Source organism: Bombus impatiens, unplaced genomic scaffold (genome assembly GCF_000188095.3).
Source record: "Bombus impatiens unplaced genomic scaffold, BIMP_2.2 scf_1445, whole genome shotgun sequence".
In the NCBI taxonomy this organism is placed as follows: domain Eukaryota; kingdom Metazoa; phylum Arthropoda; class Insecta; order Hymenoptera; family Apidae; genus Bombus; species Bombus impatiens.
This window is the reverse complement of record NT_177864.1, coordinates 972,364-996,710: the sequence shown is the minus strand read 5'-3', so window position 1 is coordinate 996,710 and position 24,347 is coordinate 972,364. Positions and strand designations below refer to the sequence as shown.

At 27.1% G+C, this 24,347-nt stretch overlaps 5 protein-coding genes across 17 annotated transcripts; 3 read left to right on the top strand and 2 right to left on the bottom strand.

The window, feature by feature from the left end:
- Positions 1-613: 613 nt before the first annotated feature.
- LOC100740396 (exonuclease 1) lies at positions 614-5,049 on the top strand. 3 transcript variants are annotated; one of them, XM_033324042.1, is made up of 9 exons: positions 859-1,019; positions 1,093-1,212; positions 1,823-2,084; positions 2,247-2,462; positions 2,547-2,834; positions 2,983-3,196; positions 3,332-4,116; positions 4,446-4,557; positions 4,626-5,049. In XM_033324042.1, the coding sequence occupies exons 1-9, from the start codon at positions 859-861 to the stop codon at positions 4,646-4,648; spliced, it is 2,181 nt and encodes a 726-aa protein (XP_033179933.1). In that variant the 3' UTR covers positions 4,649-5,049. The 3 variants fall into 3 exon arrangements, with proteins under 3 accessions (XP_033179932.1, XP_033179933.1, XP_012247889.1); XM_033324041.1 differs by having other exon boundaries at positions 614-1,019; positions 4,446-5,049; XM_012392466.3 differs by having other exon boundaries at positions 3,016-3,196; positions 4,446-5,049.
- LOC100740273 (cytochrome c oxidase assembly protein COX16 homolog, mitochondrial) lies at positions 4,733-6,614 on the bottom strand. 8 transcript variants are annotated; one of them, XM_012392473.3, is made up of 4 exons: positions 6,212-6,277; positions 5,832-5,964; positions 5,643-5,751; positions 4,733-4,945 (listed from the first exon to the last, which is right to left on the bottom strand). In XM_012392473.3, exons 2-4 carry the CDS (start codon positions 5,918-5,920, stop codon positions 4,871-4,873), a joined length of 273 nt encoding a protein of 90 aa, XP_012247896.1. In that variant the 5' UTR covers positions 5,921-5,964; positions 6,212-6,277; the 3' UTR covers positions 4,733-4,870. The 8 variants fall into 8 exon arrangements, with proteins under 8 accessions (XP_012247896.1, XP_012247895.1, XP_033179938.1 ...); XM_012392472.3 differs by having other exon boundaries at positions 5,832-5,962; positions 6,134-6,258; XM_003493986.4 differs by lacking the exon at positions 6,212-6,277 and adding an exon at positions 6,502-6,614 and having other exon boundaries at positions 4,735-4,945; positions 5,832-5,962.
- Positions 6,400-8,212, top strand: LOC100747383 (U6 snRNA-associated Sm-like protein LSm1). Its single transcript, XM_003493960.4, has 3 exons — positions 6,400-6,845; positions 7,171-7,355; positions 7,437-8,212. Exons 1-3 carry the CDS (start codon positions 6,800-6,802, stop codon positions 7,608-7,610), a joined length of 405 nt encoding a protein of 134 aa, XP_003494008.1. The 5' UTR covers positions 6,400-6,799; the 3' UTR covers positions 7,611-8,212.
- A 971-nt stretch (positions 8,213-9,183) lies between these two features.
- On the bottom strand, positions 9,184-13,729 carry LOC100747265. The gene is made up of 7 exons (XM_003493959.4): positions 13,296-13,729; positions 13,003-13,172; positions 12,691-12,900; positions 12,238-12,614; positions 11,813-12,169; positions 10,885-11,655; positions 9,184-10,131 (listed from the first exon to the last, which is right to left on the bottom strand). The coding sequence occupies exons 1-7, from the start codon at positions 13,418-13,420 to the stop codon at positions 9,379-9,381; spliced, it is 2,763 nt and encodes a 920-aa protein (XP_003494007.1). The 5' UTR covers positions 13,421-13,729; the 3' UTR covers positions 9,184-9,378.
- A 916-nt stretch (positions 13,730-14,645) lies between these two features.
- Positions 14,646-24,102, top strand: LOC100747146. 4 transcript variants are annotated; one of them, XM_024371541.2, is made up of 8 exons: positions 14,646-15,026; positions 17,911-17,990; positions 18,744-18,865; positions 19,141-19,523; positions 19,602-19,815; positions 19,895-20,441; positions 20,533-20,673; positions 20,988-24,102. In XM_024371541.2, exons 1-8 carry the CDS (start codon positions 14,986-14,988, stop codon positions 23,816-23,818), a joined length of 4,359 nt encoding a protein of 1,452 aa, XP_024227309.1. In that variant the 5' UTR covers positions 14,646-14,985; the 3' UTR covers positions 23,819-24,102. The 4 variants fall into 4 exon arrangements, with proteins under 4 accessions (XP_024227309.1, XP_024227308.1, XP_024227311.1 ...); XM_024371540.2 differs by having other exon boundaries at positions 14,658-15,026; positions 20,530-20,673; XM_024371543.2 differs by lacking the exon at positions 14,646-15,026 and adding an exon at positions 16,250-16,846 and having other exon boundaries at positions 20,530-20,673.
- Positions 24,103-24,347: the final 245 nt, after the last annotated feature.

The window sequence follows — 24,347 nt, the reverse complement described above, 5'->3', positions numbered from 1 at the left end:
AATTTAATCCGACAGTTTCTCCGAAAGTTTGAAACTTCCCCTGATGTCATACGATTTAAAAAAAAAGATAAACACAATTTAAATATATCGAATCACAATAATAAACGATAGATGGCAGTATATTTCATAGTTAACGATTTCATAATAATAATTGAAATACATATACATAAATATATTTATAAATTAATCTTTATCATTTTATGAGAAAACATTACATCTATTATGTTATTCATTATATATATATTTACATAGCTTATTTTACGATGAGTACATATCAAGATTAATAATAAGTATTATTGAATTTATTAATAAAGTTTCTACTTTTAAAATACTAACCATTTACATATTATTATAAGGTATAGAAAATTATCATAAAATATCAATGTAATTTAAACGTAGTTTTATGATATAGTTCAAAATAATTGCACAAAAATAAATAAATTTAGTATGAAATATTTGCTCTATATGTACTGTATATTTCCAAGAATTTCCTGAGAATGTAAAATTGAAAATATATTGAAAAAATAGGATGTATTTTATTAACAATATATTACTTTTACGTTACCATAAATTATTTTTTATACACATGCAACACCTTCCACAAAATTTATATATTTTATAATTAATTACACCATTTCGCTTTATAAAAGGTAGAATGCATAAAATTTAATATATTTTTATTTTCTTCGCAAGAAATTGTTCTGACTAGTAAGTTACATATCTAGTAACATATTATTTCCGGAACTAAAATCGTCACTCGTTAATTAGCGGGAACTTTGGCGGCAATGTCAAGAACGGTTCTGTCAGTAATACTCGGGTGTACATGACTGTTGGATGTTATTGTATTTAAAGTGAAAAATGGGTATCACTGGTTTACTTCCATTTTTAGAAAAAGCCTCTAAAAGAATAAATGTTGAACAATTTTCCGCTGGTATTGTTGCTATTGATTCTTATTGTTGGTTGCATAAAGGCGTATTTTCTTGTGCTGATAAACTGTCAATGGGACATCCAACAGACGCGTAAGAAAATTTACATTGTTTAACTATATTGTTTACTGACACAAGTAATTGTTTAATTATAATTCTATTTCAGATATGTTCATTATTGTATGAAGTTTATACATATGTTGTTATCTTATAAAATAAGACCAATACTTGTATTTGATGGAAGACATTTGCCTGCTAAAGCACAAACCGAAGTAAAACGACGAGAGTATGTATAGTTAAGTTACTTTTGAATATTTGAAATAAAAATTCTATAAAATTTAGGAAATTTTTAAAATGATAATTAATGTTAAATTACAAAATTTATTAATTTTACATGTTTATTTAATACGGATAGTTTAACATTGTAATTAAATATATTAAAAAATTGAATTAATTTGAATTAATAATTAAATTGATATAATAAGTATTTTTGAAACTTAGTATTATAATTGTCCGCATAGATATATAATAATTCAGTTGAATATCATTAACTGCATTGTTTAGTTTATTCAGAGACATGAAAATAACTGCAAAATGTTTCGAATGAATTTAAATTATATATTAAAAGCATCACAATATGGAAAATTACAAAAATAATATTTAACCATTGTTTTTTACATTCTATACTTTTTACCAACATTATATGTTTAATAAATAATTTGTTCGTAAACTTTGTATAATATATTCCTCTTGGTATCTTACAACGCTCACTTAAAACATTTTTTACATCATTCATAGTTTTCAATATATTTATGTATTTATAGATAAATCTAATACACTATGAGATAATGTAATATTCAGTTTCTTTAATATAATATATTCATGTGCTTATATAGAAATAGACAGGCAAATCGTCGCAAAGGTATTGAACTAATGCAGATGGGACAACATGCAGAGGGAAGAAATTTATTGAGAAGGTCCATAGATGTTACACATGAAATGGCTTTAGAGTTGATCAAACAATGCCATGAAATGAATATTGATTGTATTGTAGCACCATATGAAGCAGATGCACAGTTAGCATACCTTAACATCAATGGAATTGCTGATGTTGTTATCACCGAAGATAGTGATTTAATACTATTTGGTTGTAAAAAGGTTCGTATTTTTCCTATATGATTGAAATATTTTCAAAAGTTTTATATAATTGATTTTATACACTTATAATTGATTTAAATATAAAAATAAATAAATATATATGATTTTATGTGATATCCTAAATTTCAAAAATACATTTACTTCACACATTTTATATTGCAGGTATTGTTCAAAATGGATTTAACTGGTAATGGTCTTTTAATTGACCAAGAACAATTACATCTTGCAATGGAAATACCTTCTAAACATTTTAATATGGATGACTTCTGCTATATGTGTATTCTATCAGGCTGTGATTACTTACCATCTCTTCCTGGTATTGGGTTAAATAAAGCACGAAAGTTTATAAAACTAAATAAAGACTGTGATATACACAAAGTAAATATTTTTACATGTATATCTACAAATTTTTTTAATTTGAGGATAAAATACTTAAGTATAAATATATATTTATTTTCATAGGCTTTAACTCGTTTAGGATCTTACTTAAATATGAAATCTTTAGTTGTTACAAAAGAGTATAGAGATTCATTTACATTGGCAGTTATCACTTTCAAGCATCAGTTAGTGTTTTGTCCTTTAAAAAGGAAACAAGTTCGTTTAAATCCACCTACATCTGATGTAACAGAAGAACAATTATATTATGCCGGTCTAGAAATAGATCCAGATATTGCATTGCAGCTTGCACTTGGAAACTGTGATCCTTTTACTCTAAAAACACTTCATAATTTTAATCCTGATAAAATAAAGGTAAATATTGTCAATAAAATTATTTCAGAGAGCATAATTTTCTTGTTAACATAAGAATAAACATTAGACGTGTTAGATATTAAATATATAAATATATATGATAAGTATTAATAAAACATTGAATATCATCAAATTTGGAATTTTCTAGAATAAAGTTAATAAATGCAATATTTGGACACAGAAAGCAGGACTATCTCGACATATTAGTATTTGGTCAAAAGAATATAAATTAGTACAAAATCAATTGCAAGACACTTGTCAAGGAAAGAAGCTAACAGATTGGTGTACTGTTAATTCAGAAGCAATTCTTCAGACAAATCGTTTAAGAAGATCTATTTTTGTAAAACAGCAAGATAGTTCTGGTATGAAATTTATTTTTATATTATTATAAACAATAGTATAATAGTTATTGTTTAAATATAAAGATAAATAATTGAATATATCTAAGTATAACTTAAAAAGCTGGCAAAAGATAAATGATTATATAATTATTACAGAACACGAACAACTAAATCAAAAGGAAATTTTAGATATATATAAATCTACAAATACAATGGATATTGAAAATAATCTAGATACAAGTAGTCTTACTCCTAGCGAAGATAAAGTATCTCCTGTTTTAATTAGAAAACAAAATTTATTTTCAAAACGTTCATCTAGTATCAAAACTTCTCCAAGCCTTTTATCTTCTAGTAAAAGTCGAATAAACGGAAGGAATATGCGTATCAGGCGAACAATTATAGATGAAGGAACTGTTACAGAAAGTAAATTCTTTGTTAAGGATGATACTCACGAAAATTATACTCCAATAGATAATGAAATTACGAACTCAAATGAAATTTCATTAAAAAAAGAAAACATGGAAGTAAATAAAAATAACCACACAAACGATATTAATTTAAAACTTTTAATGTTAAATGAGGAAGTGGGGAAGGATGATCGTATGGATATTGATGAAGAGCATAAAGCACCAATTACAAATGCATCAAATGAGTGCAAAAATATTGAACCCTTAAACACTTCTAATTGTGATTTAGGAACATCACATTTAGATGTTTCAATGAATGAAAATATTGCAAAAAATGCTAATAAAAACGAATTACACAATTTAAATACTTCATTGACAACGTTGGAATTTAACATAGATTCCGACTTCTTAATTCGACAAGAAGATATAAATACTTCAAATAGTTTATTCACGTGGTCTGATACAAAAATATCCACACAAACAAGTAATAAAATAAAACAAAACAAAAGTAGAAGTTCTTCAAATTTTCGCACAGTAAGTATCATTTTATAAGCGATAATTCATAGAAACTAAGAAGTGACATTAAATCAGATTAAAACAACGCAAATGTTTATTAAAGTTGGAAAAAGGTAATATTAGAAAATAATCAAGAATATTTGCATAGTTGCTTTAACTACTGATTAATTTTTAGTATGAACACAAATCACATATATGTTATTTTATAGTTGTGCGTAGAGGTATATCGCCCGAACTTTTTTCGTCCCGTCCCAAACTGATACTCGAGACGATATGCGCATCTCTACACAACTGTATATTTCAACATTTTGTATCTCACTTTCTTTCTCTCTTTTTCACACACACAGGTTCTAAAAAGTAAAATGAACACGACAAACGGTACACGGCGAAGCCAACAGTTACAATCACCAGTACAAAGGCAACAAAGTTTATTAAGTATGTATGGGTTTGAAAAAAAAAGTAAGTTTAATATGTCAAAATTTTGAAACTTTTTTTCTAATTTAACTAACTATACTGTTCGTTTATAGTATTACATTCATTAACACATTAAAGTTACTAATTGTAAAACAAATGTGTGCTGTGCTACATTTTTTGTAATAATTTTTAACTTATTAATTACTACAAAAAAGATATGTATGAAGAATACTCAAGAGATTTTAATACAGATTTTATCGTAACTATAATATAATATAGATAACAATTTGTTATAAATATACTTTTATATACATACAATGTACATATATTTCTTTTTAAGTAAATTCTTTTTACAATTTCATTTGTTTGTCATACTTGAATCCTCCCATGGTCGTGGTATACGAACGTTTTCCCAATTATCAATATCCAAGGTCTAGAAATATCAAGCTAAATGTAATTATGACTTACTGATTATTTCATATAAATTTGTGTATACCATATAATGTAATTTGTATATAATATATGTATCATAACAAAGTATAAAGTTTTCTACAACTATTTAATATATTAATACAACTTGATATATTTATTTATTAAATTTGTATAATGTAATTTTAATATTAGTCAGTTGTTTCTATAGACATAACACATGTAATTCATGTGTTTTATATACTAAGCTTGATCATATTTGTCATCAATCTTATTTGCATTTTTTATTTGTGAATAAAAATGTATATCCTTGTTCCTAATTTTAACACACATACAGTTGCTGTGTATAATTAACATAACTTAAAATAAAAGAATAAAATCGTAAATTTACTTTTGTGTCAATTTGTCATAAATTCCTTAAATATGTATAAGGATACAGTTTGTTACTCTCAAAAAGAATAGTTAAAATTTGATTATTTTCTGTAATGATTATTAATTGTTAATAGACATTTAAGGTTATGAAGGAATTTTGGTCCAATATATTAATAAACAAGAAATTATAACACGTTTTTGAGTTGAAATTACCCTATTTTCATATAAAAAGTTTAAAAATAGTACAATTCTCAAATTAGTAAAAATGGAATTTTTCAAATATTTAATATATAGGTATTTTATTTAATAAAAATAATCGGTTTACTTACTTCTATTAGCTTATATTCCTCTTCAAGAGTACGACTTTTTTTCATTTCAATACCTCGTTTTTTAGTTTCTATTTTCAAATCGTAGGATGTAACTTTTGGATACTTATATCTGAAGAAATGAAAATAATTTAGTTAATAACATTAAATTATACAATAAAAAATTTAAGATTGTAGCATTAAAGTACATACTTTAGGCTTACAAATTCCTGAATAAAAAATGTACCTCCTATAACAAGTATCATAAATGGTAAAAATTGCCAAAAACGTTTTTGCTTCATTGTATTAAAGGTTATGTTCTTATATATATGCCGGTACGAAATCTATAAATTATAGGTATTATTTGTTACGTATATACATTGCTATTATTATTTCAAATATATGAAGTTATATATTTTTGAAGGTATTAAAATATTATGGATCAAAACTATAAAATATCAAAAGTTACTATGAATGATGTATAAAAGAAATTATGTATGCATGCAAGTATTCACTCAAATGTTTACTAGCGCTTTTTTATAAAATTTAAGGCTATATGTTAAAATCGACATATTTTAAAGTAAGTATTATTTTATATAATAATTATATTAAACTTTAAATAATATTTTATATAATAAGCAATTTAAAAAAAAAATATCCATAATTGGACGAGTAGTAGTATGTACGTATATAGAATGATTATCATCGTATAGAAATGAAACTTTATACAAATATATTATATATATTATTTTGATCTTTCTTATATTAATACAATCATTTATTTATGTAATCCTACTACTATGAAAGGCTAATAATAATACCATAATATTGTTTGTATTATTTTCTTAATTTACAATGAATTCAAATCAATAACACATTTTACCTCGCCATACACACAAAATAAAATTCACCAAAATACATATATCGATTTGCGTGGATCTTTTAAGTAAATGTGAAAGGAGTGATGATTATAATTAAATTATTTTAGTTTGATAACTAAATAAATTTACCGATAATATTAATTCGATAACAACAAGTTAACATAGTTCAAGTGATTATTGACGAACAAACGAAATGATTTTAATTTTATATCTCACTACAGGTTAAGCTGGCATAGAAGATTTTTATTTGTTTTAATTTGAAAATTATTTCTATATATCAGAAATAGGAGAAATTGCAAAATGAACATTTTGCCAGGGACGGCATCTCTTCTCGAAGAACTTGACAGTACGTAATTATGTTACAATTGTACATTTGTTAGGTTATATCAGTGTGTTATTACAGTTTCGCACTTTATTCTTTAATTAATAATTTTTATAATCGCTATATTTATAAAAGCAAATTATTATACAGTGTAATACAAATGTTTTCTTTTATCACGGGAAATTGTATTAATTAAATCTAGAGCTGTATTATTCATATGTATATCTTTTTAAACCTTCGCAAATGATGAAATTTTTGATAAAATATAATACATTTTGTTTATTTTAATCTCTACTTTGATAAAAGTTATTTTCATTATTATGATATATTATATATAATTCTGGTCTAGAAAAACTTATGGTTTTACTAAGAGATGGCAGAACTTTAATTGGATATCTTAGAAGTGTTGATCAATTTGCTAATATTGTACTTCATCGTACAATTGAAAGAATTCATGTTGGCAAAGAATATGGAGACATCCCAAGAGGAATTTTTATTGTCAGAGGAGAAAATGTTGTCCTTTTGGGAGAAATAGTAATGTCGTTATATAAAAATCTTTTATTTAAAAAAACATATATTAGACTTCTTAACGAAACAATATAATTCTTATTATAGGACAGAGACAAAGAAAGAGATTTACCATTGACTGAAGTATCTGTTGATGATATCTTGGATGCACAAAGACGAGAGCAAGAATTAAAACAAGACCAGAAACGACTAATAAATAAAACTCTGAAGGAACGAGGTTTATCATATATTCCAGATATGGGTCATGATGACATGTTCTGACCCATATCCACATCCTTGACTACCAATACTTTATCATCAACATCTTCACATAATTCTGAAACATGTGATACATGTTACACTTCACTTTCTTTCTGATAATATTTAAAGGGGACAACTTGTGAGATGTGAATATATCACATAATTGTGAAGATAAAAAGAATAATTATATCCTACAATAGAATAATAATAATGTATATCCTACAATTTCTTTATAAAACTATGATATAATAGTACAATTCAAATTTGACATATGAGATGTCAATAATATAAGAATTTATATAGTTTTAGTTTTATTACATTAACCCTGTATTTAGTGTAGAATATGTATCCACTATAATTGTATTGTACTTTTAAAAATCTTCAAACTTCTACTATATACAAAAATTATATTTAAATAGAAATCTATTATAATTAATAGATAGTCTTTTACTGACTATATTAAATACATAAATGAACATATTGATTACATTTACAGATTTCTAGTAATTACATATATATTTTTCTATGATCAGTTTTACATATCTTGCTTTGTATAAAGAATTCTTGTTTCAATAATTCCCTTGTATTTCAAACTAAAAATAAAGACGAATACACAATATAAAGATTTGATTCAATATAAAAGTCATGTGTATAAAATTTATATATTGCATGTTTAATAAATTTACAGAATATATTTCTTTAAAAATGTAAATCCACATTATGATCCAAAATATTTTATTTAGAAAATCCATATATATGTATAAAACCTAATTCTCAAATCATAAGTAGATAATGTGAGATAAAATATTTCATATTTTACAATTTTTTGGCAATTAGAGTTTTTTTCCTATATTTGTTTATATAATACTAAATATGGTATTATGTTTGACAATTAATGATATGGAATGAATTATTTAAATCTGTACAATATATGTATATTATATTGTACTACATATATCAACAAATGTATTATATATATAGATATATTAATAAAATGAGTTTACAGTCATTGTATCCTATTTTTTATTATCTATAAAAGACCTCATGTATGTGAGATCCGTTATAACGAGACGTGATAAAGTGCACGCGTACCGAGCGAAAATTCAAAGTCGATTTTCTCGAAAACAAAGCTTCAAACGAAAAATTTTTATTCTATATTTTCGACTTCTTTTTTTTGCGTAGAATCACCCCCTTTCCTCTTGTACCACCAGTTACCAACCACCCTGTATAATAATTGAATTATTATTAATGCTATATATTAAAAAATACACTGAAAGTAATAGTGTTATCAAATTTCACAAACTTACATAGTTACGTAATTTATTGAAAGTTTAATATGAAATTTAGGTGTATCTATAGTCAATGTACTTTATGCAAAAGAGTTTATTCATATATAATGAATAATTTAGCAAAATATATAATATATAAACTTTAAGAAAGTACATAAATTAAATGAAATAGTACAAAACTATTCACCGTATATTATGAATTTGAATGTATCACATGTCGATATATTTTAATCTTTATTATAGAAATACAGAAGTAATGGAAGTTTTAAAAAATAGAAAGTTATATAATGAAAGTAAACTTTAAAATTTTGTTTTCATATCGTTCATAAGCAAACCTATTGATATCATAAGTTTTTATATTAATATCTCTTTTCAAAGTAAAAGGTATTATTAAAACGAAAAAGTGTGCATAAAGATATGTATAGAAATCAATATATTATTAATGTCATAATACGTTTAAACACGTTGATTTTGGTATATATCGTGATTATATCACTTTGTCAAAATGAAGTTTCTTGAAATGTGTCTTTTATTTTTACAGAATTTAATGTTGATTCGCTTAATTGTTTATTTCTGAAACCTTGTCCTTGTATGTTTCTTAATTTTCTAGATTCTTTTATTGATTTCTTAGAATCATTACGCTGTAAACTAGTCGCTCGTTTTCTTGGCGAACTTGCCACTTCCTCATTCTTTTCCGACGAATTCGCGCTATTAGTACTACCAGATGCAATACCAGAAGTATCAGATTCAGGTTGATTTCCATTTAAACAACAAAGTAAGCTTTCAGAAAGGCCATCCTCATTTAAAATATTTAAGTCGGATTCTGATTGTTCGAAGTCTCCAGTACGCGACGAAAAACTGAGATCAACAGGACTAGCAGTTAACACACTTCTAGACAATAAATATTCCCTAAATGTGCTTGTTATAGACATTGTACTTTGTTGTTTGATTGTGTAATAGTCATCGGTAATTGATGTAACAAATCTTCTTTTCTCTGTCGTATTTTTGTTTAAATTTTCTTTATCTTCCAAGTCAATAACTTCGTTGTATACAATTTCGCTGTCTGTGTTATTGGGCTTTTGAGATTCTTCTAGAATTGAAGTACAATTTATTGGACCAATAACATCACGGTTTGGACCATGTATGTTATTACTCTGTTGATTCCAACTATTATTGACAGAAGCGAGATTACATAGGTTTGATCCAGAAACCATCATTACTGGTTTTCTAGATCGGGGTGTCATCATTGTTTCCTGTAATTAATATAGAATATTACTAGTTTGAATTTGTAGTAAATTCACAATTATATATGTCGGGTTTGTCGGGTTGGCGCTGGTTCTTGGAGCGCGTTGTGTTTCTTCATTAGGACATGCCATTGTAGTTGTTCAAAGAGGTTTTTATTTACAATGATATGTACAGGTGTTATTTAAACAAGGTTTAACTGTATAACGTAAAAGTCTCTCTTAAATAACAATGTTTCTCAGGTTTAACGAATCCACGGTCAACGGGATAACTTTTTGTACATTTGGATTTTAGGTATACTTGAAATGACGTTTGCTATGACGTACGGTATCTTTTTGACTGACAGACTGACGTTGTGAATCAACTCTCCAAGGTGATCATACGAATAAAAGACTGACACGACCACACGTTATCAACAAAATTCCAGGCACTGTTACTAGGCTGATTCACGTAGAGCCGTCGGGACTTGTTTGTTAATACAACGTGTGTCCTTCAACATTAGTACTACTACGTTCATCCCATGACCGTGGCTACGTTCGGTGACCAGTAGTGTCACCTTAACCTCAAGTCCACTGTTATAATACTATAATGATTAGCTTAAACAAACAGTTTAACCCAAAGTATTGAGAATCTTCCCAAAATTCCAAAAGAAAGGCCCGTTATCCCTACATCTCCGACATATATATAAATTATAAAGAAAGTAAACAATGGTAAAAAGAAACATATAAAATAATGATATTAGGGATAATATTATAAATTCATACCTGCATAGCTTTTGTCATTTTAGTAGCGCTTTGCGTAATTGGGCTCATGCTCTTATCATTGTTAGTAATAGGAGTTAACATGTAGTCATTAGTAACTAAGCTTTTGCGTAATAAATTTGATGGCGTTGAAGTGTGGCCAACATATACATTCCAAAGTCTATTCTTCACAATAGGAGACAAATGAACACATGCATTATCAGAGTGTGATTCCATTTTTGAATGTTCCACTGCTTTCTTGTTCTCTTCGCTATACTTAGCTATAGATATCATTTCTGTATGAGTTGCTTCTGACACTGAAAATGTAGGTTCTGAACTTTGTCTATATAATTCATTTTGACTTGTTTCATACAAAGTACTCTGAGAAGAATACATATCTGGTGGTTCACTGAGTTGTCTAGATAATCTACCAGTGTTAATTGCAGTATTATTCTCCCCTCTTAATTCCTTGTTAGAATCTTGCAAAGATATGTTCGCGTTACTTGACTTTGAATTTATAGATTCATCTATATATGATCCTTTATCAGATTTATTTATATTCCAATCATGATATTGAACTATTTGTTCCTCGTTTATATTTACAAATTTCATCAATATAGCCTTCCTCTTGTCTTTATAACTCCTTAATGTGGGAGTATTAAGACTACCAGTACTATTACTAATATGTTTAGTATGAAGAAGGCTATCATTATTTGTATCATAATTTTCCATGCTAAGCTCATCATCTGATTTGCTAAGTAATACTTTTGTTTGAAGTAATGATTTTTCTAGATTCTGTGTAGTTAAAAACATGCAAATAAAATATATTAATCATGGAGTGCTATTATAAGTATAATTATATGTTATAAAATTAGTGTGCTGTTATGAACTTAAGAAGTATTGGCTATAAAAAATATTTTATTCTATATATATATATATATATATCTCTTACCGATGACAATATATTTTCTTCACTATTTGATCTAGTGATATTACAACCTATATTAATATCAAATTTTTTATGCCCCAAAATCTTTTTCTGGAATATGTGTTTTTTAATTGAATCTCCAAGACTTTTAGTTCGAAAATGTTTAACTTGTCTTGGTGTACCTTGACCATTTTCTTTATTAAATTGTTTTACAAGCCTACGTTTTTTAGCTGACTCTGGCATAGCTTGTATGTGAGCATACAGTTGTGCTAATGCTGCCTGAGTATCTTGCGTAGAATTTGCCTTTGCTGTTAATTTATGATCCACAAAACTGAATACTGTGTGCGCTGTACCTGTTGTATCTGGTATAGATTCGTTTAACTGTAATAAAAGATGATTACAAGTTATTAGGTATTTAACAATTTTGGAAAGAGAAAAGAAAAACTTACATCTATATTTTTAGGGCTTAGTAATTTTCTTTCTTGCTCTACCCAATATGCTCTGATATCTGTAGCTAGTTTTGGTGGAATTTCAAATAGTTCATTTTCTTTTTTAATCATGAAGGCAACTAAACATGATAAATTTTGAGAATTGATATGCAAAGCTTCTGGTGATAATTTTCTTGGACACATTAAGTGTGGTGTAAAAAGTGTAGCAAGGCTATCACAGTTCATTTTATTATTAGATTCAAAACTAGCTGTTTTATTCAGAAGATTCAAGACATACTTAAGTAAAACTCTGTTTATAGATGGTAGAAGTAATAAAAGTAGTTGTAGAGATCTTAATAACCTTGCATCATTCCCACTTAAATCAGAACTACATAACTCTAAAATCAATAAAAGTAGACCTTAAAATAAACTATGACAATAAAAAAATCAAGTATGATTTAGTTAATTTCTTACCAGCAATTTGACAATGTGCAGGATAATGCAAATCTGATAACAGTGGCTCTGGTAATTCAGCCAAAAATCCTTTTAATACTGATGCACAATCATGTACACTATATCGGCCATCATTAAGATTCAATGGAATGCCTTGATACAATGCAGTTTTTAAATCTTGTTGCCTTGTTAACTTACCAGTACGTCGAAATATACCTTCTTGTATAATATCTTAAAATTTGTTCAACATGGAAATAAAGGAAAAACAAATTATTTAAACATTTTTCAAATAATATAAATGTATACAGTATACTGCATTATATTTTTACTTACTTTGTTCTTTAGATAAATATTCTATCAACTGTTTTACTTGATTTATTCCATCTTCAGATAAGCTAGCACCTTCGACTCCTTTTTGTAAATTAATTGTTGACTTAGGTTTCTTTGAGAAGCTTAAGAGACCCCACTTTTTCAACTTTGTCTTTTCATTGATGCAATCATTGCTGTATATATATACATAACAATAAATTAAAAAGTTTATAGAGTTTATTTTATATAAGCAAACAGAGTACCAAATTGTAAAATCAACTTCTAAATTCAAACTTTAATAACATTAATTATCTTACTCCTCAGTATTGAGGTCCAATTCAAAAGATAGATGCATTTTGACGAGAGTGTGAAATTGTTCTGGATTGACTTTTCGCATTCTAAAAGCCAATTTACCATCCACACCATCGTTAAAATCTTCCATTGTCAATTCCACAATAACGACAATTTAAACACGTTCTGACATCTTTAAATTGTATACACACGTTCGTTGCCGTTTCGTTAACGGCGGTTACTTTCATTCTGACTGAATGACTTCTGTTTCATTATAAATAACATGTTCATGTATATACAAATCATCTTTTATAAAATAATTACAATAATTAATCAATATAAAAGACAAATCATAACGTAATAGTATCTTCGTTCATTCGTATTTCTTTTACGTATCCATTCAACCAATCCAACTACACGATATTTACCGCAAAGTAGTAATGGTTTTATAGTAAGACAAAACTAAATCTATTTCTTAGCACCATCTAGTGGTATATACAAAAAATAGACAGGTATTATATGTATATTTAATTTATCCCCTGATATTTATAAATAATACAACACAATTTCACTTTGTAAAGATAAGCAGTAGCCGAAAATTGAATGATTTAATGAAATATATTTTTGAATACATATATTGTTAATATAAACACTATTTAATCTTTTATGATAGAGATGATTTCTTGCTCAAATTTTGGTACTTCTAAAAATACTAAAAAAGGAAGTGTGATTAAATATCAAAGACATATAACAAATTTTAAAACAAAGAATTACGTATTGTATACGTATATATTTACAATTAAAGGCTATTATTTTCAATGAATCTTTTATGATAATTCAATATTTATATCACATTGCAATAATATTATGTTAAAACAATCCAATGTATGTATATGTCTTTTGAAAAATATTTTGATAAAAAGATTTAGGAAAGTTTGAAAATATTTTTTTTTGGCTATGTGTGGAATAAGAATATAAAAATGTTAATATTATAATGTCAATGGAATAACTGTAATTTAATCTTTTTTTCATTTAGGAAAAAAAAGGCAGTTGGTATTAAATGTTTTGGAAATTTAAATAGTAAATGTTAATTTTATTTCAAATACCTTTTCATATTTTTTCAATTTAATGATATTACAAGTGTTATCAGAATCAGTAATTGTCAACTTTCAAATAATCAGTTGGCAATAGGCCAAAATAAATTTTATATTTAAACACAACGTAAGCATATCAGAATAAAGGACGACAATCCTATTTTAAATAATTAAATACAACCATTAAACGATTTATAGTTGATACATTAACCGAATTATATTAATCGGTGACTTATACATCTTTTTTGCCAAGGTAAACATGTTTTCTGATTCATCGGCTCGAATAGAAATTAATTCTTTTCGATTGTTTAAAGTTTAAACGATTCTCCGTGATTTCTTTGGTTACCGATTGCTAGATAATATTTTAGAAAGAATAAGAATGTTATGTAGAAAAACTTGTGATAACGAAAAGCAAGGTTGGCAGACGTAAAACACCTGTGACGAGTATTAGTTGAATGGAACGTGGAAGGGATAACATGGCCACCGCCTGGTGACGTTCGTTCGCCGTCGCCGTTGCAATATCAAATGCTTCGAAAAACAGCTGGTAAACATTTATCAGTGTAAGTTACGTAGTTTTCACGCGGAAAACGCGTATTATATTCAGTGAGGAGTATAAAGCACGATGATGAACATGTGGAAAGTGCGGGAATTAATGGATAAGGCGTAAGTACAATTAAGTCAGTTACACGCGATCTAACCTTGCTTTTACTTTTTTCAACGCATTCCACTCTACTTCCTTCAATACGCTGCACGATTTTTCATTTATCCCTAATGTTGCTGTCACTGATAGTCACTTCGATTACATTGTTTAACGCATCATTCATGCGTATGAATGTGGAACCTGTTTAATTCTTTCTTTTCTCGTTTAATCTGGTATTCGCGGAAGATAAATAAAAGATTGTCTGCACTTATTTTCGAACAAGTTTTACTCATGAGCCTTCATAGTAGATTGATATATCGTATACTTAGATAGATTGCAAAAAAACGTTTATTTACTTGGTCGAATATAAACTTTCACATCAAATAATAACAAATTGCATAGAATTGATGAAAATAATGTTACTATAAAAGGATGAAATAAATTACATTATACGTTTCATTCATAATACGAATAATACGATAGCGTTCGTTTATCTGATACTTTCTTTTATTATTACTGTTCTTGTTGTACTTTTTATAAAATTTGCTAGCTTTCATAAACATCTTTTTATTTATATATCTTGTTATCATGTTAATGTAAAGCATCATATATTTTCGGATGTAAATTGCAATCTTTTAGTAAATGTATTACGGTAAATTGCATTGGTGTAACTCTAATTACATAATATATCTACTTTTGTATTATACGATAAATTTGCACGAAGATACCATCTGTAATTATTTTTTTTTCCTTATTTTCTACTCTTGTATTTTTGTGTTTTAAACGATATTTAAAATTTTTAATATTATTAGAATTGTTCCTTTTTTTCACTTGATAAGAACGTACGAACAAAAAGAACAATGTTTTACTACAATAGCGACTGGAATTAGACGATAAGCTGTCCACACAAGCTCACGAACAGGTTACACTCCATGATAAGCAAGACTACCCGTTGAGAAAGTCTTGCATATTTTAAGAGGAAGGAAATGAGATATTGATAAAGTACCAGTTTTCTTCGGTAAAAAATGATCTATAATATTTATCAATAATAGTAATTAATATTTATAACAACAGAAATACATCACGAATTGCATATACATTAATTATTGTCCGTTATGTCTATTTTCAAATGCATAAAAACTGTTACCGAATATCGATAAAAAAGTTTTGCAAAAACTTCGAAGATTATATTCTAGATTACTTATTATTATGTTAATTTGTAATTTTTTTATTTTCTTCTGTTCAAAACAATATCAGATTCTTGTGTATGATCTTCACATCGTTAAGTTTCGCTTTCGTGTAGTTGTATTCAATGCGCGTGTAAAATATTCATAAAAAATTGAAAGTATAAGAAATTTACTTCGTCACGAACATTACATTTCTTTTCCTTTCCTTTTTCCTGTGTAAATACGAAATACAAGTATTGTTCTTACACCAATTCTTATTACATTCCATGTACATGGTCATAGTGTTGAATCGGTTAATGGTTCTCAAACACTACTAGTATCTATCCGTTTTTATTTTATGCTATCCTTTGATTCTTTCACTTCTATTGCTTTTAAAACAACACCAAAGCGTAGTTCTTAATACGTAGTTACCGCTTGAATTTATTATTTCTTTGAAATGATAACTACACGTAGTTTCGCTCATGGTATCACGATCGAAAACGTGAGATTCTTCACGATCTGTGAAAATCGAGAAGCGGAAGGACACTATTATCTCTAACAGCTCTTTCTGAATACAAATGTAACCTGTAACTGTATATAACTATATACGCGAAGATGTCTGATTCCAAACACGATTGTTATTACTTATGATGAACAGTTAATTTTTTAAATACCAGGCAACTCATGTTCTTCATTATTTTTATTATTAAACAGAGGACATGTGTGCAAGTTCAATTATTAAGTCTATAGGAATAGTAAAGTTATTTATTACAGTAAAAAACGTGCTTATTATTCCTTCGGCTTTTTGCCAGATTATTATGTTAAATACTTTTTAAATATTAATAATAATAATGAACGAGTTGTTAAAAACAAATCATAATGCTTACTTGTAAACTAGAGTATTTTTTTTATTGATAACCGCTTTTCATTTTTATCATTTATAGATATATCACATTTTACTTAATACTTTAAAATAAAAATAAGAGTTTATAAAAAAAGGATAGATATCTTTTTATGTAGATATTTTTAAGTCTCGACAAAAGTATTACATAATCGAGTGTTTGTGCTCAATGTCCTTCTGTACCTGTCGTTTTGATACTTTCTATGTATACAACAAAAACATGATAAGATAGATCGTTTTCACCTGTAATAGAACTTTCGATTTCAAAATGAACGCGAGAAATTTAAACTGCACTATCATTTCTTGTTCAGAAGAAGTTCAGAAGAAGATAAATAAAAGTAAGATAACATTTTGGATGTATAACTGTATACTTCGATAACGATCGCGACACTAAAAATTCAATCGTAAAAATTGGTATGGTCTTTTTTGTTGTGTATATATATATGTTATGTGTACTTCGCGCATTTTAATAGCATACAAAATTGTCTTGCGTAAAAGAATGTATCTTGATTTGATCAATTTCATTTGCAACAAAGAGTTGAATTTCAATCTTTTTTCACAATACAAATATCGGAATTCCGTACCATGAAACATATGTTACTGAAAGTTAAAAACAAAAGTATTGTATGCAAGCAAAGGCGTAAAAATATTGCGCAATTAACAGGTGTTCATACAATCCACGTGAACACAGTGAAAGTAATTTTACTTTAGAATTAATAGTATTATCATATATTGTATATTGTAATATCTCATACGATCTATTTGAAACTATTAATACATCATAAAATATATACGTTATTGTATATATTTGTACTAATGAAAATAAAAATGATATTACAGGACTAATGTAGTTATGAATTACACGGAAACAGAAGCCAAAGTTCGAGAGGCAACAAATGACGATGCTTGGGGCCCAACCGGTATAAATTTTTATGTTTAAAGAAATATTTAAACAAATATTTGTCAATTATTATGGAGTTGTAAATGTTTAAATTACATTTGTCCAAACATATTGTACAAATTGTACGTTATAATGCGATGGTGAATGCTTAATGTTATGAAGGCAAAATGATAGTTATTGATCCAATGTTATTTTTGCTGACAGTATAGTATTTTTATGCACAAGGAATTCTGTAAGATATACATAAATCGGTATTTTCGTTAAATAAAAAATAATAAGTAAAATTACTTTTGTTCTAAATACTGAAAATGCTAATAATATTACATAACTTTTGATTCTTAATAATTGAATAAAAAATTAATTAATTATATTGGCAATTGCAATTTCATCTTTAACAATTTATATTAATTGTCATATATTATATTATTTAATTGTTATATATTTAAAATTCACTTTCATTATGCAAAAGTAAGGTACTCAAAAATAATTGCATAAAAATTGGATTTTATACACTTCTGTATTTGACAGTTATCACTTGCGCATTTTTTCATGCAATAAATGTGTAACTAAAATTACGAATATTAACTTTATGTTTACTGTTAAATATAATTTTTGTTTCTTGTTAATTATTTCGTTAGTTATTGTTTCAAGACTTATTAAAGTTTCTTATGCTAAACTCTATTAAACTATTCTGCCGACTTTTTAATAATTTTATCCATTGTTGAAGTTCGACATGTGGTAAAATTAATTCTACCGCATGTTATTACTTTAGGTGCAATGATGCAAGAACTGGCTCAGGCTACATTCACATATGAGCAATTTCCTGAGGTAATGTCCATGCTGTGGAAAAGGATGTTGCAAGAAAATAAACGGAATTGGCGCCGAACGTACAAGGTAAATCCGTCTCTGTTATATATACATATTTAATTCGTGTTATGTTAATAAATATATAGGTATTTTATCAACAAAAATTATATAAAAGGTTTAATGAAAATTTTATTATAAATAAATAAAAGTAAAAAAATATAAAGCTATTAATAATACAATCTTATTAATATTCAGTAACATCCAATGATATGTTACATCAATGTTTATATATTTCTTTTACTTTTGTAAAATTTTTGCTAGTACCTTTATTTAATTAATTAATTCTATTTTCTTATTTTCAGTCTCTTTTGTTATTGAATTACCTAGTTCGCAATGGGTCAGAACGAGTGGTCACATCATCTAGAGAACATATTTACGACCTCAGGTCTTTAGAAAATTATACATGTATCGATGAATTTGGAAAAGATCAGGGGATTAATATTAGGCATAAAGTCAGAGAATTGATTGATTTTATTCAGGATGATGATAAATTAAGGGAAGAAAGAAAAAAAGCTAAGAAAAATAAAGATAAATATGTAGGTTTATCAAGTGAAGCAATGGGTATGAGATTTGGTGGTGGGGATAGATGGACAGATAGGTTAAAATGGGATAAAACTAATACTGATTCATATAATGATTGGGATCGAGACAGTAGAGGAAAAGGTTTTGAGGATACAAATAATAGGTGAATATACAGTTTTATGTTTTCATTAGTAATAATCAAATATCTTTAATATTGTTTATTTTCATCTTTTTGTAATAGCGATGACGGTGAAAGAGAAGATTCTGATAATGATGTTCATCCCAGTCCAAAAAGAGGAGGAAGAGAATACAGGGATACAATGGATAGCATGGATCGCGTTAATAAAGCTATTACATCTACAACTTCAACAAATGCTTCTCCAGCAAGAGTGACAAGAACTATTAAAAAGGTAGATTTAGGGGCTGCAGCAAATTATGGAAGAGAACAATCTAATGTAAGTAAAAAAGTGTTAGATAAAAGAGATTACTGATTTTATAACAATTTATGTTGAAAACTCTAACTTAAATTTACAGAATGGTATATCTGGATCACAAAATAGTTCTTTATCTACTAAACAGAAGAATAAAAATGATATTCTAAATGATATTTTTGATGCTCAAAATGAGAATAATACCAAATCAGCTGTCGATGATGATGATGATTTTAATCCAAGAGCAAATACTCAACCTAGTGTACAAACTCAAAATGCAAATACAGATTTTGGGGATTTTACTAGTGCTTTTGGCAGTCCTACAGTAAAAACGAAAGATAATAGCGATGAATTTGCAGATTTTACATCAGCTTTTAACTCTTCTGTTACAATATCTAATCCCCCAGCGCAGCCACAACTGCCACAGACACAAGTAAATTTAATAGGCGCAACAATACCAAATATTAATAGTTCAGTAACAGATAATGTAAATAATGCGATGTTTATCAATGCCCAATCATTAAGCACTTCTTTTACAACTATGCCTTCTACAAATACACTTCCCCAAAGTTCTAGTATGAGTAGTAATCTACTTGATACTTTACAACCACAAATACTTAATAACCAGCAATCATTGAACAATAATACAGGTACATTATACACAATCATTCAATAACATTGAGTTATTACACGCTAATAAATATTTAATTATTTTAATACAAAATGATTATTTTATAGCAGCTTCAAATTCAGATCTTTTATCGGACTTAGATAGCTTAAATTCTTTGACTACTGGCTCTATGGATAGGCGGGTAAATAATACCAACAATACTAATCTCTTTTTAAACATGAATTCAACACCTGCCACAGCTAGCCATGGAGGTAAATATACATTACTTACTGATTTAAATTCAACTATGATTTTATGATTTAGTAATATTAACAATGTACTTTAAATTTTGATGAATACACTTTAGTATTACCTTATCATGAAATCAAGATATCTGTAAATCTTTATTTAGAAAACAATATTTTTATACATTTTCTTTTTTATTGCTCTTTTTATTGCTATTTATCTATAAATTTTTTAATTTGGAGGAAATTATGAATTTTTGTTGCAAAATTTTGCGTATGCTTTAGTATTGAAGATATATTTGAAGATAATGTAATGTCCCCAAGAAAGTCTTTCCTTGCAGCAACCAAGGTGGAAAAAAGCATCACTTCAGCTGAAAATCTTTCAAAATGTGCTGCAATTCGACTTTTGGAAGAATTGTGTTCCATGGGTCCTATCAAAAGTCATAATAACTTGGAAAAGCTGAAATCATATATTTCTGAATATATTAAATTTTTACCGGGTCCACTTACTCCACAAAACTACTGCAATCTCGATTTTTATCCAGAAATTGATTCTATGTTACATGGAAAAATTTTAGAAGAAATTATCGAAAAATTCGATCATAATTGGCCATTACAAGAAAATATTTTAGATCCAGTACTTAAGCAATTGATGATTATTGATGGTGCTACATTACCAATATTAGCCGAGTCTTTGATTGCTTTAGTTTTTGCTTTGAAAGAAACAGAAAATGAGAGAAACATTTTTATCATTTCAATAATTTTGGAACAATTAGTGAAAAGTGATTCTTTGTTTTCCGCAATAGTAAATGCATGCAAATATCGAATTCGCAACGTGATTCAAGAAGAAGAATTTAATGAAACATGGCGAAATGTGGTGCAAATTTTAATCTCGTTGCCTAATCGCCTAGCTAATAAATTGAAAGATAAAATATTTGATAGTTTTCTACCTCAAACATATCTTAAAATTATAAGCTTCCATATTGCTCGTGCAATATCCTTCATAAATATTGGACTACATTATGATATCAAACCAGAATTAAAATTACTCTCAGTTTTAATTAGTAAACTGATAATCACTACAAAGTCAGAGAATTTATTATCATTTACTAATATTTTAGCAGAATGGTGTTTTGAAAATAAAAATAATGAACGAGATTTCATTCAAAATATACTAGAAATTCTAGATACATCTAGCATAGAACCAGTAGCTGTATTATTTTTGAAACATTGCGATGTAAATCTTGGAGTCCATAAAATTTTTGGTGATGTATTATTAAATTCAAATTGGAAATATACATTAACAACGAAAATTCCTTTAATGTGTTATTATAATGATGACAGTTTAGTAATAAATTTAATCTCATACCTAGCACAATTTTTAGATAAAAATGGTATTTTGATCGAATTACTTATGAAACTTTTAGATGTATGGGGTGATAAAAGTGCTTTAAATCATACCTCTATAGAGCAACATAAATATATTACGAAATTAATTATTACGTGCGTAAGAAAATCTAAAAGTTATTTAAGCAAGGATGATAAAGATAATATTCAAAGATTATTGTTCTCTGGTATATCTATTCATCTCGAATCTACACATATTATTTTAAGAGCAATAGGGATGTCCGTTGGTGAAATTTTCACTGACGAATTATCTGAGTCAGATACTGCACCAAAGCTTTCTTTCGAATATAATAATATGCCTGGCGAAGTAATAGATTTAGTACAATCTTTAAAAAACTTAGCTTTGGGAACAAAAAACGTAAAGAAGGAAGAAGATATTAAAAAGGGTAAACTAATTGTTAAAGATATTGAGTTTAACACATTGGGTGATAAGAAATTGTATGAATTAGGTGTTGAATGTAATGTTTTACCTAAACTAAGTACAAAAGTAGTAGATAATAATAAAGCTGAGCAAATCACGGTTATAGCAAGTTCAAACGTACCGACTGTGTTCGGTAAACAAATCTTGGAAGATTTTGCAAAAGATAAAAACAATATTAAAAGTGATGCAGAATTGGATAGTGACGACGATTTAGTACCATATGATATGTCTCATGATACAAAAGCTAGTGAAAAATTACGACCAGCATACTTGCGGGATCTACGTGATAATTTAGTAAATGAAAAAAGTTCTTCAAATCCAGATGTTTTTTCAGAGTCCTTAGAAGTTTGTGAAGAACTTATATTATCACAATTACCAAATGATGATGTATCTTTTGCAATTGAATTATTAGAACTTCTTGTTACACTTAAAGAATCCTGTTATGTAGAAAATTTTGAATTATTAACATTCAAAGCTTGTGTAGCTATAATGACTGTCTATCCCAAAGAATGTGCTAAATTTTTATGCGAGCAATTTTATTTGCCAGTAGATAAATATTCTGTAAATCAACGATTATTTTTCCTTGATATATTGGCAGAATCAGCAAGAAGATTATCAACTATTTCAATTCACGAGAATAAGGAAGATACAATTAACGAGCCTAAAATAAAACAGAGAACAAGAGAAACTTCGAACAAAGTGTCACTTTTCATTAATACAGAGAAAAGTCAACAATACAAGATATTATACAGTGATGACTTTGATGACTTTGCAAAGTCGGAAGATCAAATGAAAAATTGGCAGGAAATTGTTGATAGAAGAATTGAATCAAATACAAAAAGATACGCTCATAGTACAAAAGCACTCAAAACATTTGAGAATAAATTTGGAAACGTTGCATCTTCATTTTTTTATCCATTACTTCATGGCTTTGGTAAACAAGATACTTGTTTGAACAGTGGGTTACAAATTTTCACAGATCAAGAAAATATTTTACTAATTCGATTTTTGAAAACTTTGTCTACTATAATGATAGCAGCACAGAATTGTTTATTAGCCCCTAAAATGGGTAAAGAAATATTAGAATTATCATGGATTCTGAGATTCCATGATCAAGCAAAAGTTAGAATCGCAGTGATAGAAAATATTGCAGCTGTAATTATTGCAATACCAAAATATACGATTATAAATGAATTATTTGAAACCATTATTGAAATACGATTGTGGCTTTTAGATCTATCTCAAAATATAATCAATGGTGATCATGACAAAGAATGTAGGAGTTTAGGTACTCAAGTAGTGTCTTTGATTGATTCTATTATAGGTTCGACATTCAATACATAGTTATTAATAAGATTTAAACATTATATTTATACAAAAGTTTTTTAAAAATTATATATTTTGCATGTCATTACGAATACAATGTATAAGGTAAAACATTAATTTGTATAATGAACATAACTTTTTTATTTGCTCTGTTATACATTACTTGTGAATGAGAATTAAGCTATTATTTAAGAAATGTAATTTATGTCACACTATATATTTTATATAATTTTTCATAATTGATTTTTTCGGCAATATTGTAATAATTTAATATTATGCATTAAATAAACAAGATACAAATATTTTTATCTATTACTAACTTCTAACGATTTTAATCTATTTTATTATTTAATAAGTTAATTATATGTAAATGTGATAATAAAATAAAATATTAAGTAGACATATTACTAAAACTAAAACAATTGTTATATTCAGGAACTATTGGATTATCGCCAGTTACAAATCTTCTTACTCCTACATCTACTAATTCCAAAAATCAAACATCAAATAATGCCTCCATACAAGTTGGTTCTACATGGGCTGGTTC